This window comes from Dicentrarchus labrax, unplaced genomic scaffold, assembly GCF_905237075.1.
Source record: "Dicentrarchus labrax unplaced genomic scaffold, dlabrax2021, whole genome shotgun sequence".
Lineage (NCBI taxonomy): Eukaryota > Metazoa > Chordata > Actinopteri > Moronidae > Dicentrarchus > Dicentrarchus labrax.
Genome location: NW_026136715.1, coordinates 14,274,893 through 14,297,681, shown reverse-complemented (window position 1 = coordinate 14,297,681; position 22,789 = coordinate 14,274,893). Strand labels below are relative to the sequence as shown.

The 22,789-nt window shown below is 39.7% G+C and overlaps 3 protein-coding genes and 1 long non-coding RNA gene across 5 annotated transcripts; 3 read left to right on the top strand and 1 right to left on the bottom strand.

Annotated features, from left to right (window-relative positions):
• Positions 1 to 904: 904 nt before the first annotated feature.
• tnni1a (troponin I type 1a (skeletal, slow)) lies at positions 905 to 3,630 on the top strand. The gene is made up of 5 exons (XM_051426279.1): positions 905 to 996; positions 1,228 to 1,359; positions 1,753 to 1,842; positions 1,955 to 2,131; positions 2,839 to 3,630. Exons 1-5 carry the CDS (start codon positions 988 to 990, stop codon positions 2,941 to 2,943), a joined length of 513 nt encoding a protein of 170 aa, XP_051282239.1. The 5' UTR covers positions 905 to 987; the 3' UTR covers positions 2,944 to 3,630.
• On the bottom strand, positions 2,021 to 6,082 carry LOC127377942 (uncharacterized). The gene is made up of 3 exons (XR_007887788.1): positions 5,744 to 6,082; positions 5,185 to 5,545; positions 2,021 to 2,105 (listed from the first exon to the last, which is right to left on the bottom strand). It is a non-coding gene; the product is annotated as an uncharacterized LOC127377942 (long non-coding RNA).
• On the top strand, positions 5,257 to 12,709 carry lad1 (ladinin). Of its 2 annotated transcripts, XM_051426238.1 has the most exons (14): positions 5,257 to 5,387; positions 6,089 to 6,274; positions 6,853 to 7,153; positions 8,327 to 8,400; positions 9,147 to 9,318; positions 9,662 to 9,754; positions 10,086 to 10,129; positions 10,213 to 10,255; positions 10,599 to 10,642; positions 10,746 to 10,812; positions 10,922 to 11,059; positions 11,172 to 11,261; positions 11,903 to 11,989; positions 12,169 to 12,709. In XM_051426238.1, the coding sequence occupies exons 1-13, from the start codon at positions 5,350 to 5,352 to the stop codon at positions 11,960 to 11,962; spliced, it is 1,350 nt and encodes a 449-aa protein (XP_051282198.1). In that variant the 5' UTR covers positions 5,257 to 5,349; the 3' UTR covers positions 11,963 to 11,989; positions 12,169 to 12,709. The 2 variants fall into 2 exon arrangements, with proteins under 2 accessions (XP_051282198.1, XP_051282199.1); XM_051426239.1 differs by lacking the exon at positions 9,662 to 9,754.
• Positions 12,710 to 14,397: 1,688 nt separating this feature from the next.
• Positions 14,398 to 21,675, top strand: tnnt2a (troponin T type 2a (cardiac)). Its single transcript, XM_051426268.1, has 12 exons — positions 14,398 to 14,632; positions 16,172 to 16,228; positions 17,286 to 17,315; positions 17,626 to 17,650; positions 18,234 to 18,297; positions 18,595 to 18,711; positions 18,794 to 18,871; positions 18,977 to 19,087; positions 19,184 to 19,293; positions 19,462 to 19,552; positions 19,656 to 19,696; positions 21,422 to 21,675. The coding sequence occupies exons 1-12, from the start codon at positions 14,551 to 14,553 to the stop codon at positions 21,453 to 21,455; spliced, it is 840 nt and encodes a 279-aa protein (XP_051282228.1). The 5' UTR covers positions 14,398 to 14,550; the 3' UTR covers positions 21,456 to 21,675.
• The last annotated feature ends 1,114 nt before the right edge of the window (positions 21,676 to 22,789 follow it).

Here is a 22,789-nt window from a genome sequence, read left to right as displayed (position 1 = left end):
TATTTGAATAATTCATCCATCACTTTCAGATAACTATTTCAACTGTTTATCCACACCTTTAGCTCAGTATAACTTTGCATACTTGCTAACTAGTTTTTATGTAGTCTTAAGTGGTGTTAAGGTGTTACAGCCAACTCAGCATTTATTTCTTTTAACTTCAGTTGTCATATTTATTTTTTTCAAATTAACTGAGCTACTCCACAATCTTTTCCAGTACCCAAAAGTTCTCTCTGTAACAAGAAAACCACTCATGTGCTTTTTCTCCAATAATGCTTTTTGGAAAATGTTATTAAAGCCATGACAAGAATAGGACACACTTCTATTAGGTATTGCAATTAAGTCTCAAGAGAGTGTTAACAAGCAGGAGGGTAGAAGTCAGTTTGTAGAGTTTGGTGTGATTGGCCTGCTGACAGCTTACATACACAGACATGGACCCACATTCTGAGCGAGTGCTCATAAAGAAGAATAGAAAGTTGATCTGGCTGGCCCTCCAAAAGCTGATGAACAAACAACTGTTCAGTGGGTGTGGGTGGGTGTGTGTGTGTGTGTGTGTGTGTGTGTGTGTGTATGTATGTTTCTAATCTCTTCTGTCTCTTTCCCAGTGAGATCTCATCAGCAGGATGCCTGAGCATGTGTGAGTGATGAGGCTTTGTGTTCTTATTATAGACCATTTATGCATTTACACATACACACACACACACACACACACACACACACACAAAACAAATATTCCTGAACTTACAAATTATATTTGGTCTTTTTTGTCTTTTAAATCTTTTCATTTTTGTTTCACAGGCAAGAGGTAAGACAATTTTTTTTTATCACATATTTTACAAAAGTATTGCTAATTCCTAACATATTCCACAGAAAAAATCAGATGACATTTTAAGTTGCAAGTGAAGTTAAAACATTTGAAATGTGTTGGGAATGTCCTGAATTATCTTCTCCATCCAGAGGAAACCAAAGATCTCAGCTTCAAGGAAGCTGATGCTCAAGGTAAGAGAGATCATGCGCCTAACTTTAATGTAATTAATGTGTTTAACCACAGGAGAGCAGCAGAGGTCATGTTCTGTGTATTGTTGTACAGTATCCTGGGTCTATACTGCGACCAGAACGTTTGGCCTCGTATGTAAAAATAAACAAAACATGTAAGCATGATGTGCTGTACTAGAGCAGTGTAAGAGCATCCTGTTTTATTGTATTATATGTCAATTCATATTTGTGCAGAGCCTGATGGTTGCAAAGGCCAAGGAGGAATTGGAACAAGAGATCCTAGTTAAAGAGGAGGAGAAACAGAAGTATCTGGCAGAGAAAGCTCCTCCTCTAAACACCAGCAGCCTGAGCCTTGCACAGTTACAGGTAACTGGTCCTCAAATTCCCTGAATGCTCCCACGTCCTTCCTTCTCTTCACTCCCTCCACTTGCTTCTCAGTAACCTAAAACCTGTAAACGCTGCTAAAGAAGCTGCTTCTCCCTTTCAGCTAGGCAAATGTTGTCAACCCATGCTAAAATAATCCTTTTTTCAACCTGGATTTTCGAACTGTGCCACACTGCCAAATAAAATATTTTAAACAGAACAAAGAGACAGACAAAAGAGACAGACAACAGACAGGGTCCTCATAGGTAAGATTAAATGCCTGAATTCGTGTCAAAACAGGAAATGAAAAGGAGCTGGGTTACACTGAAAAGTCACTTCCATAAAATACCAAATTTTCAACCTTTGCGTGTGTGTGTTTTGTGTGTATGTGTATAGGACCTCTGCAGAGAGCTCCATGAAAAGGTAGATGTGGTGGATGAGGAGAGATATGACATTGAAGCCAAAGTCATGCTCAACACACGTGAGGTATACATTACTTCCTCAGCCCTTTTCCATGTGCTGTAGGCAGAACTGTCACCATGAGAAAATCCTGCAGAACTAATGGTAATTGCCGCTCAATTCTCAATCCCTGGTCCAGATTAAAGACCTGAACATCAAGGTGTTAGACCTCAGGGGGAAATTCAAGAGGCCTAATCTTCGACGTGTTCGTGTGTCTGCTGACGCCATCCTTCGCTCGCTGCTGGGCTCCAAGCACAAAGTCTCTATGGATCTCCGGGCCAACCTCAAGTCTGTAAAGAAAGAGGACACTGAGAAGGTGTGTGCAGAAGGAAAAAAAAAAAGATGCATATACACACAGAACACAATCAAACCAGCCCAAGAAAGATGTGTGCCTTCCTCAGGGCAAGCTTGTAAGGTAGCTACTGAGAAGTTTCAGATACACACATGACCTCAGCGCTACTGAACACCTGAAAAGTGTGTTTATGTGTGTGTGAAGGGTGTGTTTGAGATACCGAGCAGTAGAGCCAGCGCAGGGCGGCGACCGTGTGTGTGTGAGAGGAGGTAAGGCACACAAGACAAAGATACCATTGTACACAGAAGAGAAGCTTTTGTGACCAGTTCTGCTCACTGGCCACTGGCCACTGTGTGTGTGTGTGTGTGTGTGTGTGTGTGTGTGTGTGTGTGTGTGTGTGTGTGTGTGTGTGTGTGTGTGTGTGTGTGTGTGTGTGTACGTACATGTGCAGATTAGCAGGTGCTGGTGTGTATCATCTGTGTGTGCTTGCATGGATGGATGTGTCTCTGAATGTATTAGGTGGTGTAAACCAGTTATACTAGTACGGTTATACAGTATTCTCACAGGGGATTCCCAGGTGACATCATGGGTCTCAAAGGCTCAGAAACAAATAATAATGATAATAAGATTTTCTGAACCTGCTCTACTTCACAGTCTGAAAAGGCAACAAAATCTGCTCTCATTCTTTCATACCAACTCTTACACCCTCTGTCTTCTGTATCTATGTGCAGAAGAGGCCAGTGGAGGACAGTGACTGGAGGAAGAATGTGGAGGCCATGTCAGGGATGGAGGGAAGGAAGAAGATGTTCGATGCTGCTAAGGGTCCTGCCCAGTGAACCCAGAAGGTGATGGGCTGGTGTCATCACTCCTCCTGCATCTGAATTGGTTTCGTTTTCCTACAGTCTATTGAGCTTTTGCATTTCCACCTAATACTGTCATTCTTGCGTATGCTCCTGAGATGGAGGTGAGAAGATAACCCCACTCTCCCAAAGGGTTTTCTTCACTTTCCTTAAAGGTCCAGTTTGTAACATTTAGGAGGATCTATTTAAACCAATCACTGGCAAATGGTATTTAGCTTTTTTCACGGCCACCACAGTTTTCCTCACACACTAGGAAGGCGAATGGTATTCAGTTAGTTGCAATCTGCAACTTCGCCTCTAGATCTCACTAAATCCCACACACGCTGGTCCTTTAAGAACTGATTTGTTTACTGCTCGTTGATATGCTGTTAAAAATGACTTTATCTATGTGCCACGTGCTATTATTTGTATTGTTCTTATAACTGATATTGCACCTGAAGCCCAGAGATTTAGGCTTATATTTGTATAGCTATGTCAAAAAAATGCAGCTTGTATTTCCAGATATTGTAACCTAACCAGCACGCCAAATGATATTATAGACAATAATATGACCTATCCAAAATCAAATTGCATTTTTTATATTCTTGCTTGGTGTTTTTATGAACTTTAACAAAATGATTTGTACGTCATCAGCTGATGCAACAATAAAACACATTTAATTAATCTAATTTCTTTTTGCTGTTTTTCTGAGTAAATGTATGATCAATGAACAATGGTTTTATTTCAATTAATAAAGAGGAATCTTCACCTCACTTAGGTAATAGTCTTCGTGTTACAGATGGTGAGAGGACTAAGCACCACATCAAACATGATTTTTCTTTTCCAGATTGGGATCAAATGTGATCAAATTGTTCAGCCATATAGCTGTTAAAAAACACCTTAAATAATATAAGGTTGCACAGCCTCTTGTTTTCTTAACCAAGAGGCTTGGATCTCGGGACGGCACTCTCTGTCTGTTGGTCGGCCCTCCACTTTCGTGCAGACTGTTAAATTGATTGCCATGACATTTTGTTGATTCATCTCACATTCAGGGTTAATTGTCACTTCGGTCATCCCATAACTTTTCATCAAAAATACTTGACAGTGGACAAACAGGAACTCAGACACCAAGAATTGTACCTCTAACATGGAGGCACCTCTGCAAGAGAGCACATTTCTGCTGATATGCCTGTGTCTGCCAGCTGTCTTCTTTAGCTGTCTGTTTTGCATGTTCATAAAGCACCCTCTGAAAAGTGCTTCCGTAATGGTACTTTAATCATTATCACCTTATCCAGGTGGATGCAAAGAGCCTGCAGCCGTCAGGTGTCACCAAATACAGTTTTCCCTCATGTCATTGTAAAGCAAATGAACACTGCAGCAACGCAGAAAAACAGTCTTCAGTGTTTAGAATGACAGGGTGCTGCTGCATGCTTCTTTGGCCAGGGAGTGACATGCAAACTAGTTCCATAAGATATCATCTTAATGGTATGAGCTATAAGCCAGCCTTCACCAAATACGAGTGAAGCAGGCTCACGTTAGCTCAAACACACAACAAGGAGGGATCTGGATGAGCACGAAGCTATTTTACCTGGAATCATAATAATAGGTCACCCTGTTTATCGTGATCTCCCTTTCTGCACAGAATGAAGCAGGTGTAGGGTACAAAGCCAGGTGAGGTGGAGGGTGTGTGTGTTGGACTGAGCCTGGGTCAGAGTCCGACAGACTGGGCTGCAGGGAAAGGTGTGGCCTCACACAGCCAGAGCAAACAGTCTGACTCACACTGTAAAGAAACTCACTGCCCAGTGCATCAGAACCCAGTCGGACATGCATTAAAAACACAGTTACATGTTTTGTTTTTTGTTTTTTTCAGGAAACATTTTTATTAAAAACACTTATTTTCACTGATGATATTCTATATTATGTTAATTAAAAAAAAACAAAAAAAAAACTATTTTGTTGTTCTTGCATTGTCCTGTCAGTTTTATTTTTTTTTTTTGCTTTTATTTTACTCAACACTTAATGAACGATTGTTCATTTACTGTTAGTTTATTGCTGAGTAGGCAATACCGGAATGAACTATTCCATCAATCTTTCTGGTTGTTACAAAGGAGTGACTGTTACAAGTTGTCATAACTTCCACATTTCCACCATACATGGAAAATCTCTCTCTCTCTCTGTGTTTCTCCCCCCCTCTCTCTCTCTCTCTCTCTCTCCCTCTCTCCCAGGTGGGTAGCTTACCTTTGTGGTCACGTGACGCCCCAGTGCACCGCACCGGGGTAAAGGTGGACTGCATTGTGCCGCACCGACTGTAATTTCACTGCCGCCCTCAGAGTGCCAGTCAGTCGACTCTTCCCTGTCTGTGAGCGAAGTGCGCCTGGGAACTTTACATTTATTCGTCCAATTATGTCCATCAGTCGGAAGAACTGGTCGGCTTTGTCCAGGTAAGATTGTATCCGGAGAATATGACACCTGTGTGTTTGAGAGCACCATCCTGCAGCTGCTGCTTTTTGACAGGAGATGTTATATAGTCTAACTTTGTTCACTGAATCAGCATAAAAAGCAGCTCTTTTGGCTTCACTCTTGCAGCCAATCAGCTCATCTAGAACAAAAATGAAATTATTCATTTAGGGACTTCATAATATCTGTAGGCTATCTAATATCTGAGCCTACAGTAGCCTTATGAAACAATGCAATTTCCTGTCTCCTTTGGAGGTATTATTTGTACAGACCTTTGCTGTGATATTTGAATGATATGCTGTAACGTCTTGAAATAACCAGAAGAGTTGTGCCGTCTTACCCTTGAATATTTGTGTTTGTCCAGAGGGGATATGTGTGTGTGTGTTATACACACACCATGCAGAACGCTAAACTGAATGGCTGATTTAAAGCTTGCTTAGACAAACAAACTGTAATTCTACTCAAAAACCGTTGATGAACAAGTAAAGCAGGTTCTGCGTAACAGTTATAACTGCACTCTCCTTTCCAGCAACCAAAACAAGCAGAGAACTGCATTAATTTCTTCTTCTTCTTTTTTTTCTTGGACACAATTTTATGTATCTTCATTTTTGTGAGGCCCTGTCTCTGCCTCTGTTTCATTTTCTGTTTTACGCACCCATGTTCTACATTACGACTCTGTCCCCAGCCTAGCGCGCCAGTGGACGATGGAGGATGAGGAGGAAGTGGAAAGGGAGAAGAGGAGGAGGGTGAAGAGCTCAAGCGGCACCGCTGACCCTGATGCTGACCTCAGCCAGTCACCCAGAGACACGCCCACCAGTGACAGCACCTTCGGGACAGACTCCACAAGTGAGACGTCCCAGGGGCTCAGCAGGTTATTCTCACGATTTGTAAAGAATAATTTATTGTTTTGTGCTTGCCAAAGCTTGATTTATAGCCTGTCTCACATGACTCTGTTGCTTTAGGTGTGTTCTGCTCTTCTTCACTCTGCCTCTATTCTCACTGTTTACTATTTAGGCTACTATTCTGTCTTTCATTTTCTATATCTTTCTTTTTCTCTCTTTTTCTTGTATCCTTTGTAAGATGGCCATATGGATGCTAGTATGTAGGAATCCATCTTCTTTGATGGTACACCTTTTTTAGTGGATGGATTTCAGACGCAGAGAGAGAGGATTCTTACACTTTTGTCCCTTGGGAGTGTGTCGTCTATACTTTTCAAACACATGAAAAAAACCTGACACCATGCATGGAAAGTATGAAAAGCTGTCAAAAACACCACCAGCTGAGTATCTGGAGCAGAAGCAAAGAATCTTCAAAGAGAGAAGAACTGTAGAGCCTTTCATCAGAGAAACCTGATCAGACACAGAACTGACAGATCCTTTCGCCCCTCACTAGAGTCTGTCCATCATACATATCGGTAATTCACATGTGATGTGTGTTATTGATTTTCAGTGCTGAGCAGTTGCAGCTGGACTTTGTGGAGATGCTGCGTGTCCGTGATGAAAAGCGTCGGATGAGGCACGTGGAGACGCTGAGACGACAGAAGGAGGTAGGGGAGGAGGAAGCAGAGGCCAGCGGAGGAGGAGGAGGGGTCCGGCTGGAGCTTCTGGGGGACTTGGATGAGGACCAGAGTAGCGGGTCACCTTCTGTGAAAGCCACATCCAAACCACAACCACCCCTAAAAACAGCCTCTTACAGTCCCACCACCAGCAGCAGCACCAGCAATATGAGCACTAACGTCACAAACAGACAAGTAAGATGTAGTCCCTGGTTACCTTTAAGCAGAGTGAAAGAAATACTATGTCAAAAATGTTGTCATTTGACAAGGCCTTGAGCTAAAGGCTAACATCAGCATGGTAACAGGATCACAATAACAATGCTAACATGCTCATATTAAGCAGGTGTAATGTTTACCACATTCACCATCTTAGGTCACATTTGATAATTAGCATTTTGATGTGATGATCGCACTATATGAGAAGTCTTAAGCTCACCACAGTGACTAGGATACCTCATGTGGGAACCATGAATGTCTGTACAAAAGTATGTGCTGATATATGAAGTAGATGCTCTGAAATACTACACGGGATAAGTGAGAACTTTGACCTGTTGGTGATGCTAAAGGAAAAGTTGAGTAATCACCAAAGTCACTAGAATTCGTCTTCTGGTGACCATGAAAGTCTGTACAAAATATCATGACAATCCATCCAATAGTTGTTGAGATATTTCAGTCTTGGACCAAAGTGGTGGAATGACCAACCAACAGCCGCTAGCATGCCTAAAAATGATAAAGCATGACCTGCCTTCAGTGACAGAGAAATCCTTTGACAAGACAGGAAAACAAACCTTCTCTCACATTCAGACTATTAATGCTTCACTCAGTCATAACACAGCACTACCAATAGTGCCACCCTGCAGTGTGGTTAATCACAGTTAACCCCACACAGAGGCAGAGTCGTGTTAATTATTTTCTAGATTCTACAATAACAACTCAACCACTTTTTTTCCTTTCAGGGGAAGATATTAATGTTCTATAAAGTTGGAAAAACTCAGTGAACATTGCTAATATTTAGGTGAACAAAGACAGACAGAGAGAGACATCATAAGAATATATACACCACTGATGGAATTTGAGGAAATTGAGGGAAATACTGTATGAATCATCTGCTGTCTTATTACTGGACTCTTCCTGTGAGTCAAGTGACCATGCAAATCATCTATACAACTTTGATAAGGTGTACTTAAGGTCATAATTTGAACTTTATCTTTTATTACACTGGCAGGTGGCTTTAATACAGTGTGTCTGCAAATGAGGCCATAACTGTACAGTGTTATGTAATGCAAGGTGTGTCTCAGTTGGCTCTGTACAAAAGCTTGTATGCCTTGTGCTCATGCTGATTGTCTCTCCTGTTTGTGTCTTTGTTAGCACGAAAATGGAGAGTCGCTGCGCAAAGACCCTGATCCCAAGCCATCGTCCAACCCGACTCGCAAGTTTGTCAGGTTAATGAGCAAACTTTTTGTATATTGTTCTTTGCGTGGGTTAATCACCGGGAAGGATCAAATAGAGATCAAACAGTTTTTTAAAGATAAGATAAAGGTTATTGATTCCGTACAGGGAAATTAAAGTGCAGCTGACAAGAAGAACAGTGTAAGCAGTGAAATAGCAACCAAAAGTAAGATATTCCCCAAGTTAAAATTGCTTAGTTTAAATGGTTGATATGAAGTCGGTTGTCTTCATGTCAACCATTTTGAAGACAACATGTTCTTACAATCCACATCTAGTTAGATTTGGAAACTTGACATATACTTAAATATTATTACAGTATATACAATGTTTAATTCAATCTCCCATAGACGGAGCTCTGATTAATCAACTGGAAAGACAGTTTGTGAATTTTTGTCTATGAAGTTGAGACAACAAGACATGGAGGCACGTCTGGTTTTCTGTTTGGATACATATATTTGGTGGTTATTTGCCAGTTTGACGATGCTGCCAGCCGGTCATTCTAAAAGATAAAAATGTTATTATCCGTTTAGGAGAGTTTTGACATGGTAGACTAACTTTATTATCCCTAGAAGGGTAGAGTGCAGAAAACAATATCTCAAAAGGAGACTGGTGAACAGGGTGCAGTAAAGACTTTAATACTCTGCAGCTTTACTGTGAGTTGCTCCTGGATGACTGGTTGCTTTCTCACGCACATCTTCAACTGACCTTTCAGTTCACTTGTGTTTCTCTGGTGTTGCAGTTCTGTCTCCATCTCACTTGACAAAAGTCCCTCTGTCAGCGAGTGCACGAGTCCCATGAGCCCTCGCTCTCCGACGGCCCCCTTGTCTCCTCGAGAACACTGGTCGTCGCCTTGCCAGAGTCCCTCTCCAAGGGGAGCTCAAAGCCCCGTTCAGAATGGACACACACAGGAGGTATTTTAACACGCAGATACACACAGTGTCAGATGACATAATCTACAACATCACTATCTGTGCTTCATGTTTTGCTTGTCACATGGAGTTTGGCTGCAAAGTGCTTGCTCAGCGCTGACGCTGCTGCTCAAGTCCAATAAAGCAACAGCACCCTCTAGTGATAAAAGAGTAGAAGTTACAGCCTTTGTGTCAAAAAAGCAAATCTTTGGCACCATAGTTGCACAAAGTAAACAGTCTTGAAGGATGAAAGAGATGCTCACTAGAGCTAATCTTCATCTGACTGGGGATAGTTGCATCTAATTCTATGTAACAGGACATTTTAAGTTATTTTACTTTACCTCAGGCCAGTGTGAATGGCTCTTCGCCCAACGGCAACTTTGAGCAGACGGCCAAACCTGCGTTCGCCAGACAGAGCTCCAGGACTATATCTTTCAGGGTAAACACATCCAACCCACACACATATACATACATGCATGCACACATTCTCCCTTGTAAATGCCAATGTTACCTTTTGCCTATTTGACTGTTAAAGCACGATTTAATCTCGCATCAGACTATCAGTTGAGGCTAATTTGCTTGTGCCACTCAAGCTTCAGGCTTATGCTAATAGCTGAAGAAATATTTACCGGAACTTTACTGCTGACTGGTTGCTTTGTTAACACCCTAACACATCACAAGGGACCGGGTGACTGCTGCTCATTAGCGGCTGATGTTTGGATTGCAGTAAGTCTGGTAATGCGCATTCACATATGCTTGGTTTTCCACAGATGATGAGGAAGAAAGAAGAGGAGACTGCGCCGCTGCAGAGGAGGTAAAGAAACATCATTGACTTTATACAGTCTCTTTGTACCTGTCTACCTTAGTTTGATTGCTGACTGTGTTATTCTGTTGCAGTGCCAGTGTGAGGATGTCCTCCAAGAAGTTTGAATCGAACACAGTAAGAGAACAATTTATAATGTATAATAATAATAATGGTGATAATACTGGGATTAAGTTTATTTGTATAGTGCTATATACCTAAATTGTATATTAGTAAACAGTTACAAATGATCAAAAAGCATGCACTCGATTCTTGGCTTTATGGTATGAAATTATTTTGTGAATTGTACATAATCTCATCATTATGCACCTTGAACAATTTTTCAATTTTGGATGGGGAAAAAGATCACAGCTATAGTGCAACATACTGTCAATGAAATTAAAATGTATGTTATTTGTTTTAAAGTTGTACATAGATGACTTACAGTGTGTAATGTTAATTATCCTTGGGTTTGGACCAGGACCAAAATGAAGATGAAGACAAAGCATCATCTTTCCAAAGAAAGTGAGTTTTTAAAGTTCATTTTCTTTTTTTTTACCTCTTTAAAAAAGTTTGAATTATTATCTTTTTAGTTAAAGTGTACAAAGCTGGACCGTTTTCTGTCCAGCTCTAGGCAGAGGATTTCATCCAGGTCCATCCAAGAGAAGATGGAGAGACTGGCTCAGGCTTCACAGGTCAGCAAAACATAATAACTCTTCCTTCTAATGTAGCATATTGATTTTGTGACAAAATACAGAGTAACTTTGCAAGTTCCAAAAAATTCTGCTTCCTATATGTGCATAGAAGTCAGAAATGATGCGATCTCCAGACGTGACCCAGAGGACCCTGTTCCTGCTGGAGGAGGTGTCCAGGAAGAGAGGCCTCTTTGAGAAGGAGAAGCAGGAGGCAGCGTGCCCCACGAGCCCAGGAGTTTCTAGACAGGTACATTCATTACTCACGATCCACTTTATGTTCTCTGTCAGACGTGCTATCATTGAATGCACTCATATCATTAACATGTTCAAAATATTTCCCATCTTGTTGTTGTTATCAGGAGTTTAGGAGCTTCACATCAGGAATGTCAGACCGGATCAGCCGCTGGCTGAACAAGACCAACCAAACTGGGTCTTCACAAAGTCCTGCTGTAAGGCTGTTTGCATCATTTTATGTCCACTAAAACTAGTTACAAAAGTGTAACATCTGGCTGCTAGAGGGCAGTAGAACACTTATTAAGGTATAACGTATGTCTCAGTGTCCTCAGCACAATATATATTTTGTCCCTGCTGCTTACCTGTGATTAGATTTGCATTTTATGGTTATTATGGAGGTAATTATGTAAAAAGTGGTCAAGTTGCTCTCACGAAAGGATGTTTAGGGATTGAGGACAGTACGCCAAGACCAAACAAAACTCTGATTTAAATGAACAGGAAACTGAATATTTTTAATTCTGAAAGCAACATCCTGTTGTGTTATAGTGAGCAATGTTTGACTTGTGGTGATTTGATACTTAAGTTCAGAGTAGAACTGGTTTAAACTGGTTGACTTAACTTCAAAAGTTTATGTCCCGGGTTGCTGTTAGTTTCAACAGTAAGGTATCCGTGGCAACAGGGACATTTTCAGCTTTGTTGTATCTGAGCAAAAATAAGGATACATAAATAACAGAATAAAAAAGATCTAACACAAATCAGTATGGGAGGGCATATATGTTCCTCTCTTCTGTCTGTTGTATGGAGGGTTGGTTGCCTTATACAAATAAGTGATCATTTTTAAATGTTCTATTTATAGGACTTGAGACATGTGGACATCACCAGTAAGAGGAGCCTGTTTGAGAGCAGTGGGAAGTGAAGGAGAACCATTTATAATGCCCAGCAGGTAAGATTACTGTCCCACACTGCGTGTTGTAACATATAGCAATACTTATTGTCTGTTCATTGCTATGGAAAAAGTATCTTAATGAAGCAGATCTGAGGCAGCCAACAACTTTAACACAACTTTATATTTAAATAAGAAATAAAAATGTATTTATGTGCCTTTTCATTTGTATGATTTAGAAGACGGCAAAAGGACACGAAGAGAACTGGAAGATTAATGGATGCCATGACTGACTGATTCTTTCTTCAAGCTTTTTATGTTTTGTTTTTTTCTTCACCGCCAAAGCGAAAGGAGGAACAGATGTGCGAAAGTTGAGTTTTAGCTTTAGAGGACTGAAAAGAAGGATACTGCTTTTAAGGTTAGGAGGCTTTAATCATCATACACATTTGCATTGCTGCTTGAAGTATAAACTGAAATGTTTAAACTCTGTATGAGGAAGAGAGTAGAAAGCAAAGTAGACATGAGAGGAAAAGAAAAGAGAAGGCAGTGATATATTTGCTTTAAAACTATTTGGCTATTTGCCTTGACTTTGTGTAATTGTGTAAAGCACTTTAAACAGGTGAAGGTCTAATGATAGCTATTTTTATTGAATTACAGTAGTGGGAATTCTGGAGTTGTAATTGTATTTCTTGTCTAATTGGCTAAATATATTTTTGTTCTGTGTCACTGTGGACAAGGTGATGCCTGTAAGGAAGGAATAAAATGTTTTATTAGCACAAATGTGTGTCATAAATCTATTTTAATTGCTCACTTACACACTATGGATACAGTGTCTAGTGTTAAATGCATATACACTTTTAACATCACTTATCTCAGTGGAGGAGGATGTAGATAAGAGTTGTATGCCTGTGTTTTGTCAGTGGTGAGCTGCCATACAAGGGTGATAAAATGTGAATGTGGTGTGTGTGTGTGTGTGTGTGTGTGTGAAACAACTGTGGCTTTATCTGGATCTTTCTGTCACTGAAACACACACTTGTGCACACAGCGACCTTTTTTGGGAATGGTGATAATAGAGAGTACATGCTATCTAAAAAGTTATTAATAACACAACAAGGGGTCCTAAAGCCTCTTCCCAGCTACACAATGTGTCCCTTTACCCTTTCACGTTCCTGTTATTCAAAGCAGGGACCTCTCCTTGCTGCACATTGAGTCTCTCATCAACTCTCTTTCTTCACTGTGCCTTTTGATCCTCAGGTAAGCTTCACTGATTATAATGTTTTGTGAGCACAGTGTTTAGGCTCTAAAATGTTGTTAGAAACCCGTAAATGAAGTGGCGAGGATGTGAAGGGGAGGATGATTTCTCTGAATTAATTTATGGACTGGACGGACTGGATCATTTATGTTCAGATTCACTGCCGGACACCTGAACACTCCCTGGCATGTCTGACAACGAGGAAGTGGTGGAGGAGTATGAGGAGTAGGTTGAGGCTTTTTCTTTTTTCCTTTTTATGTAATATATAAAAATACAAATATACACATTTCTTATGTTTCTGCTTGAATATACTGAACATGTGTCTCGTGTAAATGTAAAAATACACCCCACTGTACAACTGTACATTGACAGACATGTAGTTTCTTTACATCTATTGTAATGACAGTGATGTAAATGGTTATACTTGCATATAATGGCTTTTGTATCCAAATAATAATGTACATTTATTGATTTTCACAGGGAGGTGGAAGGTAAGAACTCTCATCATGACTCATCATATACTGTAGCACTGACAGATGTGATCTACTGTAAAAACTAAAGCTGTGTTGTTATGACAGATGTTTTCTCTGCTGAATTCAGCGAGCTTAATAGAGTAACCCGACACTATTATATTCTGCATAACAGTATTATAAGGATTTTTAAAGGAATGTAAGGAACATTCTCGTAGCTGTGTTCTGTGAATGAAAATGTCAAGTTGATTTATGAATGAAACGTAAATGTTCGCCTTGTTTGCTCTTACACTATATAATTAACAGGGTGTCTGCAGTTTATTTCTATTGTTTGAGGCTTATTATAAGCACATAGCATGTTTCTACAAAAAGACTTTCTTTTTGAGTCAAATATCAAGATTGAAAGATTGCACTAGGAAGATCTTTTTTTTTTTTTTAATACACAGGATGTAAAAGTTATTTGTATGGAGACTTGATGGTGATTTCTTATTCCTGTTCTAACTTTGCCTGTATTTAGTTGAAGCATTAAAGCAAAAATAGTGTTGTGTGTGTGTGGCAGTATATAACATGCAATGCTATAAACCACAGTTTGAACCTCTCATTATGTAATTATATGTGTATAATAACTCTCTTGTGTATTTTCCCGGCTGCGTGACTCAGAAGAGCAGGCTGCTGAAGGTATGTGAACTTATCTGTATCATCAATGAATAAGTTTTGGTCATAAAAAAAAGGTGGAGTGATGGACACTCCTGGTGCCTTATTTTGCCTGTGACTGACATTCATGAACGATTTCACTGGAATCATTCATGCATGATGTCATCGTGCTGTGAAGACATCCTCCTGTCTTTCTTTGAATGTTGCTGGCTGCTTTGCTCGCTGGCTGGCTTTACTAATCAGCTATGTGCTTTTGCTCAGCAGGGGAGGAGGGGGTAGAGGAGGAGGAGGAGGAGGAGGAGGAGCATGAGGAGGAGGCAGAGGAAGGTATTGCTTGTGCTTTGAGCCTAAAGCCTTTTTTTCTAAGATACTCCATAGACTGCAAATTTCAGGCTGTTAACGTGGACATAGATCCAGCACCATCCTGCATTCTGTGACAACCTGACAAACCATAGACTGTATAATGCCTTAAACATGAAGTGTGATGAAGCTCACTGCACTCACATGCACAGTAACTGGGCATAAACATTATGAAGCAAAATGTAATTTTAAGTATTAGATAAAATGTTGTAGCAGACTACCCATAAAAGTATGACTGACATATAATACTAAGAAATGTCAATTTAACATTTGGCAAGCAACGTCAGCAAGGAGACTGCTATGTATAGAGGAATACAAATGACTTATTAAAAAACAAATGAAATATAAATAAATGCTGTAATGTGTGTATGGGTATTCTTATGTATTTATTATGCATTTATTTAGTTAAAAATAACAAAAAAAAGATGTAGTTTTAATAACTAAATAAATGATTAATTAAAAAATACAGAAATGTATTTCTATATCCCTACTCATATTTATACATATCTAAATTTCTACATTTATTAATGTAGTGGAGCACCACCTACCTCATTAACATTTAGACACAGAAATATAGATATTAATAAAAATTCAGATATACAAAAATAAATACACATAAATGTACAGAAATTACGAACATGTTTATTTAAGACACAATCAATTACCAACATGTATTTTATAATTAATTTAATTATGTATTTCTGTGTTAATTTCATAATTTCTATATACATCTTTTATTTATTTGTTGTATATTCATGTATTTATTTCAGCATTTATTTACCTATATATTTCTTTATTTATGTCATTAAGTCATTTTTAGTCTCCCTTAGAGTATGACCCTGATCTGACTTTTCTGGATTAGCAGTGAAAGCTATCAAAAGCCTGAACAAACATTGTCCAAATCAAAGTTTGTCTCTTTTTTCCTTTCAGTATGGAGATATCTCACCTGATGAGATCATATATTTGGGACTTTACCACTTTGCTCTCTCTTCTCTAAAGTTCCCAAACATCAAGCTGAACTGCTCATTTATTTGCAGATGCAGTTTTGTGTTTGATGATTTGTGATCTTATTATCACTTATGATCTCATGAAGTCAGAGTTGAGATGGTGTGGTGTCTGACCCCAAATACACACACACACACACACACACACACACACACACACACACACACACACACACACACACACACACACACACACACACACACACCACTCATCAACTCTTGAGTGCTGTCTGCTTTAAATACCAGAGGTGGGTAGCTCATTCTCAACTGATCACTTGTTATCTCTCTGCAAGGCTTTTCATACTGTTTGAACAAACTGTTGTCCATTCTACTCTGGTTCAGCAGCTGCTCTCTTATCTCCTTCCTTTCACCATGAACTTTTGAAAAATAACAAGGGATGGCGACTGTTCACATAAGGCGATGAGTCAATATCACACCCTGTGAGTGTCAAGATGTCTCACTGAGGTGTCACTATTTGCTGTACAACTTTCCTTTCTGCCAGAGGCTGTGCAGGGAGAGGACGAACCTGCTGCAGAGGAGGAGGCCAACGAAGAACAAGGTGAAGTGTTTGAACGTAGAGCGCATTGTTGTGAAGTTGTTTTAGAGTGCAGACATCCAGTCACTGTTGTTTCTGTGCCAGTTGTTAACCAGCAAGACAACTTACAAAAGTGCTGACAACGGCGTGATGATGATTAATTCAGTCAGACACAGACGGGAAAATGACCTGCTACATCAGTTGCACTTCACTTTGGTATGTGTCAGTCTGCAGGTACTCGATAAGGCGAAACCTACATTTTTCCTCATATCTCTGTCTCTCTGTTAGTCACAACAGGCACAGTCACAGGGTGCAAGTAATCACCCTAAACACTGCTCATTTGTCAAAACTGATATTATCTGTTCTTCTTAATCCAAAATATTTAGACGTTTCTCTATATGGTTGCCAAGAAACAGGAATTATGTTTGTCAGATTCAATCACACCTTTCCATCTTATCTATGCCTTCAAATCAGTAAACACACTATGAGGCTCTTATAAACCATCACACACACTGCATATGTGGTTTGTTGACTAAATGGTGTGTGACAGCAGCATTTTATCTGGTGACCATGACATTCCCATCAGCCTCTGCTGTACTTTATGTTTAGTGCTAATTAGCAAATGTTATGGAAAACTGGAAAACTTGCTCCATGGTGGAGCTTTTATGTTGTTATGGCCTTTAAAATCTTTGGTTGAGTGTGTCATTCAGAGGTCACAGATGCCATTCCCTCTTTGGCGAGTGAGTGCTTATTATCAAGATAATTTGCCTCTCACCTCTCCAGACTGCTATTTTTGACATGTGACACATGCAATACTTTGAAATACACACACACACACACACACACACACACACACACACACACACACACACACACAGACAGACAGGATAAAATGAGCTAAACAAACTGTACCCGACTTTTTCAGTACTCTGTTTTGGTCTTTCTCTTCTATATAATTTTGTCTGTCAGCACTCGTAAAAACACTACTATTCACTGTTCTCTGATGCACACTCATTTGACACGGTCACAAACACATACAAACCTCCTTATTCTCTTTCTATTTTTATTATTTTGGTTTCAGATGCAGAAGGCGAAGCGGAGGAAGGAGAAGGTAACACTGTTTATATGAACAGCATGAGAATGAATGCTGGCACGCCTTACACATTGTTAATCTGTTTTTCTTGGCTGTAGTCAGCAATTTACCTTGAATCATAAATGGGATTAGCTCAGATTAACTTTCTGCTGCTATATTAAATTTCCAGCTGTTATGAGCACGTACGCAGGCTCCAAAGTCATGACTTGCTGGCGTTTTCTGGCAGGATTATGACATTTTCTTGGTGCGTTCTGCGTGAGAGTGTGTGTGTGGTCTGGACTAACTTATTGTTCTCTTGTCTTTCAATATTTCCTTTCTTTCTTAACAGAGGAAGAGGCCAAACCAAAGTTCAAGTGAGTAACACAAAAAGTTTATTCTTCTACAGCACTGTTGTGGAAATCAAATATTTATTTTGGAGCTAATTCTTCTTCCTATGCACAAAACCTTTGAATTTAAGGAATAGTCCTTTGGGAAAAAAATGGCTTTTCTTACAGACAGAAGATTGACACCACTCTCATGTGGTATGGTAATCTACCATACCACCACCAGCTACTTAATTTAGCTTATAGCACAAACACTGGAAGCAGGTGGAAACAGTTAGTCTGGCTCTGTCCAAAAGAAACAAAGTTCTACAACAAGCACGTCTAAAGCTCACTGATTAGCACCATATATTTGGTTTTATCTGAACAAAGTTAATACACCTGGCCTATTAAGGTTCTTTAAAACCCTTAGTGTCGGATTGATTTTTACATCAAAAATCATACTCTGAAGTTTGAACACACATACATGACACACATGAATACAATGAACCTGCTGATTGCATTTTATCTTCATTTGCCTCCTCATTTTGTTTCTTCACATTTTTCACTTTTATACTTTAGCCACTTGTCGTTCACTCACTTGTCCTCTCTGTTTCTTTCTTTTTTTTAAATCTAGGCCATTTATCATGCCCAACCTCATCCCTCCTAAGATCCCAGATGGAGAGAAAGTGGATTTTGATGTGAGTTTAACAGAGTTTAATAATCTACATAGGTTTCTGCCTAATGGTGTATGAAGTCATTTTAAGCATCGCCAGATGTGACGTTGGATGTCAATGCTCTGCGTTTTATAGTCTCTATTCATTTCATTTTGAACAACTTTTGAGTGAACTTTAACTGAAGCTCCCATTGTTTTTACCCAGACATTTTACTTTAGTCCAGGTATCCCTTTAATTTGAGACCGACATATCATGTCTTTCTGTAATGTGGAATCTAATTAAACCTTGAGTACAAGAAGCACTGAACCCCTGTTTCTGCAGGATATACATCGTAAAAGGATGGAGAAGGACCTGATGGAGCTTCAGACTTTGATCGAGGTTCACTTTGAGAGCAGAAAGAAGGAAGAAGAGGAGCTCATTAATCTCACGGATAGGATTGTGAGAGCCTCACATATTCCCACAAACATAACATTAAAGATGTGCTTTAAGATCTGTTAAGATGTGATGATCTATTGTGCAGGAGAAGCGCCGTTCTGAGCGAGCAGAGCAGCACAGAATCCGCAGTGAGAGAGAGAAAGAGCGACAGAAGCGCCTGGAGGTATAGTCATGTTCAAGCTGCTGTAATGTAATTTATCTATTTATTGAGCCACCTCCTCCCATTTCAGTCCTGGTCCTCTTTCTCTCTGCTTCCATGTTTGTTTAGGACGAGAGAACTCGTAAGGAGGAGGAGGAGGCCAAAAAGAAGGCAGAGGATGACGCTAAGAAGAAGAAAACCCTCACCAGCCTCCACTTTGGAGGCTACATGCAGAAGTTGGTGAGTCTGTGGATGGTTCATAGTGGGGTTTCTCCAAGAGTAGTGAAAGTGTAAAAGACGTAGACCAGAGCAATGTTTTATTTCACTTTCCAACAGACAGAAAAACGGAGTGGTAAGAGGCAGACTGAAAGAGAGAAGAAGAAGAAGATCCTGAGTGAAAGACGCAAATCTCTGGACATTGAGAACATGAATCAGGAAAGACTCAAGTAGGTGGAGAGTATGTCGTGGCATTGTAGCCTAACACAAGAAAGAAAGAAATATATATATTTTTTGTTAGGGACATTCTTTATGATACCCTCGAGGCGATGAAAATAATCCCTCAACATGCCAAAAACAACAACAATCGCACTGTCCCATTTTTCTGTATCTCACAGGGAGAAAGCTAAAGAGCTGTGGGAGTATATGTACCAGCTGGAGGCAGAGAAGTTTGAACTGCAGTACCAGTTGGCGAGCCAAAAATATGAGGTGTGTGTGCTACAGTACACAACACATATCGTTAAAGTATGGCACAGGATCTAACAGACCTCACCTCATTAGAGTAACCTTTGAATGTTTTCTATCGTTCCAGATTAATGTGCTGAGGAACCGTGTCAGCGACCATCAGAAAAAGTGAGAAACCAATTGAAACTGTCCTCTCTTTTTCTCTCTCTGATGCCACACGGTTATATAAAGAGTCCCCAGTATGAATCAAGTACGGTGGCCCTGCAGTGCAAAAACACAACAGCAATTCACAAAAACACAGTTGATTGTGAATTGCTGCTGTGTTTTGCACTTCAAGGCCACCATAGTCAAGTCACAGACTGACCCAGCCCCGAGCCTCAAAGCGGTTTGGAGGCTCGTTTGTTCCATCTGCCATCAGGCTCCACAACGCCACAGCTCCCAGTTCCTCCAACCCCAGCAGATAAAGACTGGTTTAGAACTCTACTACCTACAACGCACAAACCTTTTGCACTATTTATATTTGATTTCCACTTTAGTAGTTTAGTAGTTTTAGTTTAGTTTTTAGTTTTAGTCTTAATTTTAATTAAGTTTAATTTTCTTTTTCAACAAATAGTGTATATACTTTAATTTATAGTTTTTATATTTTCTAATATTAATAATATTAGCAATATTTTTACTGTGATTTTTGCGCTGCTTTGCCCTATTAAATTCCCAGGTTTGTAATGCAGGCTTTTTCTTCAAAACATGTGGTCTTTGAAAGCTCCCCCTAGTGCCACAGTACACAATATAGAACTGTTCCCTTTGTAGTTTGTCTACAACTTGTGTTATTTGTTTATCTTTAACAGGGGAGATGGCCCTAACCCTATAGTAAAAACTATATCTGTAGTCATGTCTCCCCTAAAATATTTTGTCACAGAGGTTGGGGATGTATTTTGAGCAGCACATATCATTATAGGAATATTATAAGAATACTACAGACAACAGTGGGTCTATATGATCCTCTCGCTCTTGAGTGACCACTCATTGCTACTTGTCACTTTGAGTACATGTAGTATAGAATTAAGTATTTATAGTATGTAGTTTAGATAATATTATAAATCCAAGATGAAACTGACAGAATGAGAAAAAAGTCATTATTATGCATTACCTCCCATTTTCATTCTCTAATGTAATGACTAAATTGAACTTGCCTCAATTTTACTGACACACATTACTCAAAGTTTTAAGAAAACTTCAGTTCATAAAAATCAATAATTACGTCTTGTAATTCAAGTTCTAGGAATAACGTTAAAGGTGGGGCCCTAAGATCATGCTGGGAAAACTTAAAAGAGAAAACTGACCAAATGATTTAATAATTAGAATATTATTAGCCTACGGCTTCAGACATAAACTGTCACACATATATTCGAGTCTCAGAAACAACAGTAAAGTTGTCCAGGGTTATAATTGTGCTACATTTAAAAAGACCATGTGCACATGTTCATTTGTTGTGTCAGTGGATATGAAGCAGCCCTCATTACTAACTGAATGGCATTTTGCAGCCAGAACAGCAGAGTCACCTCCACTCCCGCTTTCCTCTCCTCCTCCCTGTCACAGCCCAACTCTCATTTTGCTTGTCAAGAGTTCACAAGCCCTCCTCAGGCCTGCCACACCCAGCCATACAGCTCTCCAAGTTAGAGGAACAACTTGGAGAGCTGTATGGCTGGGTGTGGCAGGCTTGTCAGCTGCCACACCTGTCACAGACACATTAAAAGACTGAGAACGAGAGAAGGAGAATATGTGTGCTGATTGTTTTTTTAAATGGATTCTGCAACCTTATAACATCAGCTAAATGTGCATTCTCAGTGCTTTATGTGGAGTATTTTGCCTCATGTGTCTCTTTCTTTTCAACAGTTCCAAGAGGACCAAGAGAGGCCTGAGGAAATAGAAGCTGACCGGCTGAGTAAGCAGTTTAACCATCAGACCCGTCCTGCAGCTACCACCTAAAACCAAGCCCTGGCTTTCCTGCCACACCCCAGTCCCACCTGTTTCCCTAATACGATCACCTACTGAACCAATTATATCCAGATTTCCAGCTCCACCTCACCTTTCTCTCCTCTTTGGATCCTTTGTCTTTAAGGGTGTAAATAAATCCATCTCAGTCTCAATCAATAGCTTCTTTCATTTTCAGACCTCTGAGTGTGGGTGCATCACTTTATTTACTGGCACTAAAAACTCAACAGAGAGTAACATGACCCTGCAGTACATTCAAGACTTGAATGCAAAAAGCCTGAAGCCAAAGACAGGAAGAGGCATCTTCTGACAGGCTATGACATGACAGGGAGATGCTGCTCCTTGGGCCAACGCCCAGACCTCCACCCAACACACACATACTGAAAGAGAATGAATCATTTTAATTTACAAGGGAATCCAGGTGGGAAAATCCTCTTTATGAAAAAAAAAAAAAGTCCCTCCTCCAACAGTTTTCAACTTTATTTCAAAGTCATTTGTGTCTGAATTTACATGACAACACTCTTGTCTTGTATGATAAACTAAAAACCAGTTAAGAAACTGATTATAATTTATGAAACTAGCATTCCAGTCAGTGGTAGTCTGATTTATGAATTTGAGGCCAGATATTACTAAACTTATCTCAATCAATTAAAAAAAAAAAAAACACACACACACACACGGTTGGGGTTTGTGTTTTTTTTTAAATTGCTGTGGTCTAAGGGTGGAGTTGTTGTGAGTTGTCTGTATCATTTTTCAGCACTCCACCACGCAGGAGACGGACAAGCTGCAAATCTACTATATCCTAAAATAATCTAAATCAAACTATGCACAGAATATTTCTGGTTTAAAGTGTTTTACATCCATGAAATAAAACAAAAAAATATTAGCTACCTCTTCGAAAACAGAATGAGGCATTGAGGAGTTCTCTGTGCCTACGGTGTGGTTTATAATTAGTCAACATACCATGGAGAAGTGGAATGAGCGAGAAAACCTATTTTTCATTGCTTTCTGTTACCTGTCAAGAAAGCAATGTGGGTGAAAGTTGAAAAAAAATGCAAAGAAGATCTAAATCATACAAAACATCATACTCAGTACGAGCATTAGACAGACAGTTAAATGTCAAAAACTGCGATGTGGAAAGAACACGTTCATGTTTTGAATCTTTGAAGAATGTCACTAATCCCTCACACCACATACTTGTTTTCGAAGTCAGAGAACGGCATGCACACACACACACACACACACACACACACACACACACACACACAC

Excerpts from the sequence above, each read along its gene's own strand:
- tnni1a (XM_051426279.1), top strand. Across the intron at positions 1,360-1,752 it reads TGAGCCTTGCACAGTTACAG|GACCTCTGCAGAGAGCTCCA; the intron begins GTAACTGGTCCT and ends GTATGTGTATAG. Across the intron at positions 1,843-1,954 it reads TCATGCTCAACACACGTGAG|ATTAAAGACCTGAACATCAA; the intron begins GTATACATTACT and ends TCCCTGGTCCAG.
- lad1 (XM_051426238.1), top strand. The coding sequence starts at position 5,350 with ATGTCCATCAGTCGGAAGAACTGGTCGGCTTTGTCCAG. Across the intron at positions 11,060-11,171 it reads GCCCAGGAGTTTCTAGACAG|GAGTTTAGGAGCTTCACATC; the intron begins GTACATTCATTA and ends TGTTGTTATCAG. Across the intron at positions 11,262-11,902 it reads GGTCTTCACAAAGTCCTGCT|GACTTGAGACATGTGGACAT; the intron begins GTAAGGCTGTTT and ends TTCTATTTATAG.
- tnnt2a (XM_051426268.1), top strand. The coding sequence starts at position 14,551 with ATGTGCTTTTGCTCAGCAGGGGAGGAGGGGGTAGAGGAGGAGGAGGAG. Across the intron at positions 17,316-17,625 it reads CGAAGCGGAGGAAGGAGAAG|AGGAAGAGGCCAAACCAAAG; the intron begins GTAACACTGTTT and ends CTTTCTTAACAG. Across the intron at positions 19,553-19,655 it reads TGGCGAGCCAAAAATATGAG|ATTAATGTGCTGAGGAACCG; the intron begins GTGTGTGTGCTA and ends CTATCGTTCCAG.